Genomic DNA, 8,695 nt, shown 5'->3' with positions numbered 1-8,695 from the left:
TGATTGCATTTATGTTTCATCACATCATTATGCATGGTGTTCCATATAAGAGTTCTGAATAGATATAATTATCTTGTATTGTATAATTTCGATATTCCTATATATTCCCGATGAATCTTTCAGTTAAATAAAACAAGGTCGAGGAAGACTGAGGCCGTTAAGGATAGGACGATGAGCTATTCAATTCAGACGAGGAATTTGACACAGGAAGAAGATCAAAAAAGAAAAAATGAACCACAGATCGAGTTCTGTTTAAGGGTTGGGATCAATATTGTTGCTCATCCCCTTGGAGGGATGACTTTATCTAATCGAACATATTTCTTTCTATCAAAAAACAGAAAGAAAAACAGAGGCAGAAAAAGATTAATATTGTTTGCAGGATCATATCTCTCAAGATAATGGTTATATGCATATATATCTATATCTCAGAGGAGATATCTCCGAGAAAATTTCGAAGTTGTTTCCGTTCAAATAGCAAAACTGTATTATGTTTTATGAACCTATCTCTTTTCAAACTGGCCATTTATCTTCTTTATTTATTTATTTATTTATTTATTTATTTGATGAAATGAAACCTCCAATTGCATGGTTTCAAGTCAGACTTTTGAACCATAATGCCCCTCTACTTTGGTCAAATTAAATGGGTAGCTAGATGTTTTTCTCCCACGAGAACTCTACAACGGCTTCACCACATATACAGAAGATAAACTTGAAAACCAACGATCATGTTCACCCAATCAAAGCTATAAATAATCGAGGCCGCTCTAGTATTCTGCTGCAATTAATTCATCATCATGGCATCAACAATGGAGAGAAATCGTCTTCTATCTGTCCTCGTTCTTCTTCTGTTGCCTCTATTCGCTGCATGCGCTGAGCGTCAGGTTAATTAGTTTTTAGTTCTGTTTTTGATTTTCTGATTCTCTTCAACATTTAGATTTGTTTATATATATGTGGACCAGGAGATTAAGGTTAATTTGTGTGTGGTTAATGACAGGCTTACATAGTATACTTTGGAGAGCACAGTGGAGAGAAGACGCATCAGGAAATTGAAGACACCCACCATTCTTATCTGTCGACTGTTAAAGAGTCCGAGGAAGATGCCAAGGCCTCGCTTCTTTACAGCTACAAGCACAGCATCAATGGCTTCGCCGCTGTTCTCACCAAAGATGAAGCCTCCAGGCTCTCTGGTTATAATTGAACATTAATTAATTAATTAATCAACTGGTCACGATAGCTTAATTCTCTCTCTCCCTCCCTCCCCCTCTCTCTCTGATCGTTGAAACTTAATGGTTCCTTCTGTGACAGAATTGAAGGAAGTGGTGTCTGTGATTCCAAGCTACCCAAGAAAGTACTCGTTGCATACTACAAGAACATGGCAATTTGCGGGTGTTGAAACCACAAATCTACTCAACCCAGTTCGTGAAAAAGAAATGCTGTTGAAAGCAGAATTTGGGAAGGATGTCATAGTTGGACTCTTGGACACTGGTAATTCAATCCTACCATTATATATATTTCATGTGGCTGTATATGTAAATAGCATTCTTGATTTTCTTTTCCTCACATTAGTGTTTTAATGTATCATAACTCGTTAATCAAAAGAAAAATGATGATCAGTTTGACATGAGCAGTCATTTTTGTTAGCAGATGAGACAATGATTAAAACGTTCTTGTGTTACTCCAACATTATAACTAATATAAGGAAATTTTAATTATTTTATCCAATCGAATATTGAATTTGACGACTTAATATTAATGTTGTAATCCGAAAGAATATTGTTGTCATTTCATGTCTGGTGAGACTGTATGCTATTTATGGTCAGGCGTGTGGCCAGAGTCAAAGAGCTTCAGTGACGAAGGAATGGGCCCTGTTCCAAAATCATGGAAGGGAGAGTGTGTTTCTGCAGATTCTTTTAACTCAACAAATTGTAACAAGTAAGTATATTTATGTATAAACTCATTAAGAAGAAAGTTATTTTATATTGTCTTGTTAACACGTCAACCTTTGCAGAAAGCTAATTGGAGGTCGATACTACCTTAAAGGTTACGAAAGTTACTATGGCCATCTTAATGCTTCAACTGATTACCGATCTCCCCGAGACAGAAATGGCCATGGGACTCACACATCGTCGACTGTTGCCGGCCGGAGGGTCAAGAACGTGTCGGTGCTCGGTGGCTTTGCTCGCGGCACCGCCACCGGCGGCGCCCCATTGGCTCGTGTTGCCATGTACAAGGTTTGCTGGGCAATGCCCAAGGGCGGCGATACATGCTTCGATGAGGACATGCTCGCCGCCTTCGACGACGCCATTCACGACGGCGTTGATGTTCTAAGCGTATCAATTGGCGGCCATGACCCTACGCCTTACAATAATGATAGTATCTCCATTGGAGCCCTTCATGCCCTGAAGAACAACATTGTGGTGTCTTGTTCCGCCGGGAACGACGGCCCGGCCGCCGCGACCTTGACCAATCCGGCGCCGTGGATCATCACTGTCGCTGCTAGCAGCGTGGATCGATCATTTGTGGGTCCTCTTTTTCTTGGAAATGGCAGGAAAATTATGGTAAGCTCCAGGAAAGTAGGGATGATTTTCTTAGGTTAATTTCTTGTCTAGAGTGGATAAATATTACATCTTCGTTTTATCGAAGTACAGGGACAAACGGTGACTACACACAAGCTTGAAGAAAAGAAAATGTACCCACTAGTTTATGCAGCCCAAGTCGTGGGCCCTGGTGTGAACAAAGATGATTATATTGCAGGGTATTCGTTCTCTTCTTGTTTGTTATACAATCTTAATTTGAAAGAATTGTTTATAGGTGGAATTATTGGTGAGCTTTTGATTTTGTACTTTATTAACAAACTTTCAAGGAATCCGACTGAGAATTTTTTTGCAGGCAATGCCTACCTGGATCGCTGTCGCCGGAGAAGACGAAAGGGAAGATAGTGTTCTGCTTGAGAGGAAACGGAACTAGAATTGGAAAGGGTGAGGAGGTGAAAAGAGCCGGCGGCGCCGGTTATGTCTTAGGAAACAGTCCTGCTAACGGCGCTGAATTGGTGGCCGATGCTCATGTTCTTCCGGCCACCGGCGTGAATGCCGCCGATGCAGTCAAAATTCTCAAGTATATCAATACTACCACGAATCCAACGGCGTACATCGGCGAGGCAACAACAGTTTTGGAGACTAAACCAAATCCATTCATGGCTGCTTTCTCCAGTAGAGGTCCAAATGTACTCACCCCTGATATTCTAAAGGTAATACTGAATTAATTGCATCCCAAATCCATTGTTAAGATTAAAATCAGATTCATTTTTCTTCATCAAGTTTTATTCTTGATTATATTATTATAGGTTTATCTTTTATCTTTCAGTAATATCTTTACCTCTTGAATAGCTAGGTTTATCATTTATTATATTGTTCTAAGTCTGATATTTCTTTTAATATCTATACTTCTTTTTTCTTCTATGAATTATAGCCCGATGTCACAGCTCCGGGCTTGAACATATTAGCAGCATGGACTGAAGCAACATCTCGTCCTGGAAAGGACGACGGCGATTCTCCTATCATTCAGTATAACGTTATTTCTGGAACTTCCATGTCTTGCCCTCATGTCGCCGCCACGGCTGCTCTTCTCAAAGCCATCCACCCCACTTGGAGTAGCGCCGCCATAAGATCTGCCATTATAACAACCGGTACAATTTCGCCATCAATTCAAAAAGCCTAATTATCTACCATATATACGGCCCATTTAGTGTTCTTTTAAATTATGATTTGCAGCGGGGACAGAGAACAACATCGGGATGACGATAACCGAATCAAATGGCAAGACGGCCGATCCTTTCCAGTTCGGTGCCGGCCACTTCCGGCCACGAAAGGCGGCAGATCCCGGCCTGGTTTACGACGCCTCGTACGAGGACTATCTTCTCTTCCTCTGCAGCAGCGGGATTACAGATTTCGATCGTTCGTTCAAGTGTCCCGAAGTCTCTCCTCCGGTATACGACTTGAACTATCCATCTCTGTCTATCTCGAAGCTCAATGGAACAGTGACAGTCAAGAGAACGGTGACTAACGTCGGCGGTACCGGGAAGAGTGTGTACTTCTCCTGCGTGAAGCCGCCGGTTGGAGTGGCGGTGGAGGTGTCCCCGTCGGTGTTGTACTTCGGTCATATCGGCCAGAAGAGAAGCTTCACCATTACCGTTAAACCAGAAAGCTACGCAGCTAGAACAATTAGGAAGAACGAGACTGGTTTTGGATGGTTCGCTTGGAACGATGGAATCCACACCGTTAGAAGTCCCATGGCAGTGTCATTGGCTTAGTTTTTCTTCTTCTTCTTTTTTTTTTTTTTTTTCAAATTATATATATATATATTTCCAAATGTAGGGAGACTTTAGATTTGTAGCTCATACCCAGTCAATTATTTGTTTTATAGTATGGCATTGAATAATTAGAAGGATATTTAGGTTCAAGATCTACCTATCAAATTGCTTTTGTGTTTAATTATATTTATTTCTGATTTCATCTTATAATTGTTTTGCAGTCATGAACTTGTTAGATAAACTGCCTTGTACATTTGATTAATGCCCGTTCTTGAAAGAATGACAATGTTATTCTAAAATATGTTTACATGACTACTCCACCTGGGACCCTTTTTGCATTATTAAAACTAAAGGATCAATAATGCAAATCATTTACAACTAGTTTATACACAAAACCTTTACTGTAGATGAATTTGTCACTTTCTCATTTCATGAAAAAGCTAAGATGACGATTACTTTCACCATGTAATATAAAGAGGATATTTCATTAGTAACCAATAATAACAAGTGATAGGCAGCCTATTTATACAACAATTTTTCTCAAACCAGACCTTATACTTTCCCATGATTCTATTTTTCATGGAAAATAAGATTATAATTTTCTCTCTTCTTCTTCTCCTTCCTATCTTAGCTCCCTGTGCAGAGAGACAGGTTACTAATTTCCTCTTTATCTTAGTCATATAAACAGATCAATGCCTCTTTCCTGTGTATATCATCTGTTTAATGGTTAAATCAACAAAGTTGTGTTCACTGACAGGTGTATATAGTATACTTTGGAGCACACAATGGAGAGAGAACATTGCAGGAAATTGAAGAAATCCACCGCTCTTACCTGTCGTCTGTGAAAGAAACCGAGGAAGAAGCTGAGTCTTCTCTTCTTTACAGCTACAAGAACAGCATCGATGGCTTCTCTGCAGTACTCTCTCCGGATGAAGCCTCAAAACTCTCTGGTAATTAGCACCGACAGAAGAGTTTAATTCCTTGGAAACTCTCTCTACCTTTCTCTTCTTCACTGCGCTAATGAAGAATGGATTTATGGTTTCTGGCAGAATTGGATGAAGTGGTGTCTGTGTTTCCAAGCCAACCAAGAAGGTATTCTCTACAGACAACAAGATCATGGGAATTTCTTGGTCTGGAGGAGCAATTCAGCCAGTTTAACAAAGAAGATAACTTGTTGTTCAAAGCCGGATATGGCAAAAACATCATAGTTGGCCTCTTGGACAGTGGTAAGTCAGTCAATCCAGGTTGGCTTTGATACACCATGGGTTCTCAGGTAAACGTGCTAGCTGAATGTAACTTTTTGAGTTCAAGAGACTTAAGTAATATACCAAAGATCTCAGCAATAGATTACCATTGTGAGATTGAGTCGTAATAGTCCCATCATTAGATGAGAATTTATGAGGGTATAGATAAAGTTTTAAACGATATGATAGGTCTACACAAAATGACATCAACAACCAATGGTCACACATTGCTTTTCAAGGCGTTCTGATCAGCCTTTTCTGAAAAAGATTCCATGAATAGACCTTGAAAAAGATGTATAATACTTTCAAAAAGTGTTGATGACTTTTGTGGCAATGGGGGTCCTAAGCAGCATGAATACAAGTTTGATGAAAATGGTGGTGGTTGGTTAGGCATCTGGCCAGAGTCAAAAAGCTTCGAGGACAAAGGGATGGGACCAGTTTCAAAATCATGGAAAGGAATCTGCCAAAGAGGAGATGCTTTTAACTCTTCACATTGTAACAAGTGAGCCCTTATCTCATCATATCCATAGCTTCTTTATGTATCTTTCTATCTATTTTTCTGACTTTGATGATACCTAATACAATATACAATATGATATTTAATAAGATTAAAGTGGCGCCCATTAAAAATCAAATGAAAGAATCAAATTTAAGACGGTTTAGACATATGAAAGAGCACTAATAGTGATAGCAAAAGAGGGAGAGAAAAACAAAAGGTGAGAAATTCTTAGACATGACATAATATACAACATTCTTCCAGAAGCTATGACCATGAATAGAGAGATGGCCGGAGATCTGGATTCATGTAACTGGCTCCACCCAAGTGAAAGTAAGGATTGTGATTGTTGTTTTCTAACTTTGACTCTCCAAATTCTGTGAGGATATCATTTTCCCTAAATGTGTATTAACATTTAGAACATTTTTCAAACAAGGACTTCTTTTATTAATATAACATAAACATGCATTTTGATGCATGTACAAAAATATTATTTATCAGGAAGATAATTGGGGCTAGATATTACCTCAAAGGCTATGAACACAAGTATGGTCCTTTAAACGCTTCAATGGACTACCGATCTCCCCGTGACAAAGATGGGCACGGCACTCACACATCCTCTACTGTTGGCGGCCGGAGGGTCAAGAATGTGGCTGCCCTTGGCGGTTTTGCTGGTGGCACTGCCTCTGGCGGGGCACCACTAGTACATCTAGCCATGTATAAAACTTGCTGGCCAATTCCAGGCCAAGGCAAAGAAGAAGGAGACATATGCCTGGACGAGGACCTGCTAGCAGCCATCGACGATGCCATTGGAGATGGCATTCATGTGCTCAGCATCTCCATCGGAGGGAACTCAGTTATACCTTACACTGAAGATGGAATAGCCATTGGAGCACTCCATGCTACAAAAAGCAATATTGTGGTGGCTTGCGCTGCTGGTAATGAAGGCCCTGCCCCCTCAACATTGTCGAATCCAGCACCATGGATCATCACAGTTGGTGCTAGCAGCGTGGACCGTGCATTTCTGGCACCTCTTTTTCTGGGAAATGGAATGAAAATCCAGGGACAAACAGTAACTCCATACAAGCTTGAGAAAAGATTGTATCCGCTGGTCTATGCAGCAGAGATCGTGGCCCCCAGTGTACCAAAGAATCATATTGCCGGGTAATCTTTCTCCTGATTCAAATTCCATTACCAGAAGATTTGAGTGTAGGATTTGAAATGGATCTTGGATTTGGACTTGAAATCTTTGCAGGCAATGCCTTGATGGGTCACTGTCACCAAAGAAGGCCAGAGGGAAGATAGTGCTGTGCTTGAGAGGAAATGGAAGCAGAGTTGGAAAGGGCATGGAGGTGAAGAGGGCCGGTGGCATTGGCTTCATATTAGGAAACAGCCCAGCCAATGGTGCTGAGTTGATAGTTGATGCACATGCTCTCCCTACAACTGCAGTGACTTCAGATAATGCAATCAAAATTCTCGATTATATCAACTCTACCAAGAAGCCAACTGCATATATTGCCCCAGCAAGGACTGTGCTACACTGGAAACCAGCACCTTATATTGCTGGGTTCTCCAGCAGGGGCCCAAATGCACTCACCCCGGACATTCTTAAGGTAGTAATCATCGACAATTTCATGTGTTGGCAATTAATGAAGTTGCAGCTCAAATTTTGTTGATACTGTGCTGCATTTCTGTTTCTTTATAGCCTGATATCGTGGCTCCAGGGCTGAATATATTAGCAGCATGGAGTGAAGGATCTTCAACCACAAAATTAGCTGATGATGTTCGGGTGGTTAAGTATAACATTCTTTCTGGAACTTCTATGGCCTGCCCTCACGTGGCGGCTGCAGCTGCTCTTCACAAAGCTATACACCCTACTTGGAGCAGTGCTGCAATAAGATCTGCCCTTATAACCACTGGTACAGCTTTGCTCTGAACTATATTGCTAAGTATCCATTGCTTTAGCCTCAACTTTCACACTTGAATTTGCAGCAGGAGTAAGGGACAACATGGGAAAACCAATAACCGCAGCATCAGGCAAGCCAGCTAATCCTTTTCAGTTTGGGGCTGGTCACTTTAGGCCGACAAGAGCAGCGGATCCTGGACTGGTGTATGATGCCTCCTACACTGATTACCTTCTCTTCCTTTGCAGCATTGCAATTAGTGGTCTGGATAAATCATTCAGGTGCCCAGAAGTGATGCCCACAACAAACAACCTGAATTACCCATCCCTGGCAATCTCCAAGCTCAATGGCACAGTGACTGTGGAGAGAACTGTGACAAATGTTGGCGGTAGCAAGAGCTTGTACTTGTCTAGGGTGAAACCGCCCCTGGGATTCTCTGTAAAGGTGTCTCCTCCTATCTTGCTGTTTCATCATGTCAACCAGAAGAAAAGATTCATGATAACAGTTAAGGCAGAGAAAGAAATAGCAGGCACAATTGGCAAAAATGAGTATAGATTTGGATGGTTCACTTGGACGGATGGAGTCCATGTTGTCCGCAGTCCCATGGCAGTGTCATTGGCATAGCTTCTTGTTTCTCTTGTTTTGCTGAAGAAATTATTGAAGGGATTGCTGGTTGATGTCCTGAACGAAAATGATTCAATGAATTGCTTAAACTTTTGTTACTTAAAAGTTGTACTGAAAC

The 8,695-nt window shown here is 41.0% G+C and overlaps 2 protein-coding genes across 2 annotated transcripts; both read left to right on the top strand.

Annotated features, from left to right (window-relative positions):
- The first annotated feature begins 743 nt into the window (after positions 1-743).
- Positions 744-4,612, top strand: LOC127807784 (subtilisin-like protease SBT5.6). The gene is made up of 9 exons (XM_052345886.1): positions 744-881; positions 995-1,187; positions 1,306-1,485; positions 1,821-1,932; positions 2,009-2,558; positions 2,649-2,755; positions 2,890-3,247; positions 3,469-3,685; positions 3,771-4,612. Exons 1-9 carry the CDS (start codon positions 795-797, stop codon positions 4,307-4,309), a joined length of 2,343 nt encoding a protein of 780 aa, XP_052201846.1. The 5' UTR covers positions 744-794; the 3' UTR covers positions 4,310-4,612.
- A 57-nt stretch (positions 4,613-4,669) lies between these two features.
- On the top strand, positions 4,670-8,675 carry LOC127807783 (subtilisin-like protease SBT5.6). The gene is made up of 8 exons (XM_052345885.1): positions 4,670-4,960; positions 5,067-5,259; positions 5,359-5,535; positions 5,944-6,055; positions 6,551-7,213; positions 7,305-7,662; positions 7,755-7,968; positions 8,042-8,675. The coding sequence occupies exons 1-8, from the start codon at positions 4,874-4,876 to the stop codon at positions 8,575-8,577; spliced, it is 2,340 nt and encodes a 779-aa protein (XP_052201845.1). The 5' UTR covers positions 4,670-4,873; the 3' UTR covers positions 8,578-8,675.
- Positions 8,676-8,695: the final 20 nt, after the last annotated feature.

The sequence above is a fragment of the Diospyros lotus genome, chromosome 8 (genome assembly GCF_014633365.1).
Source record: "Diospyros lotus cultivar Yz01 chromosome 8, ASM1463336v1, whole genome shotgun sequence".
Classification (NCBI taxonomy): Eukaryota; Viridiplantae; Streptophyta; class Magnoliopsida; order Ericales; family Ebenaceae; genus Diospyros; species Diospyros lotus.
This window is presented reverse-complemented; position numbering and strand designations above follow the sequence as displayed.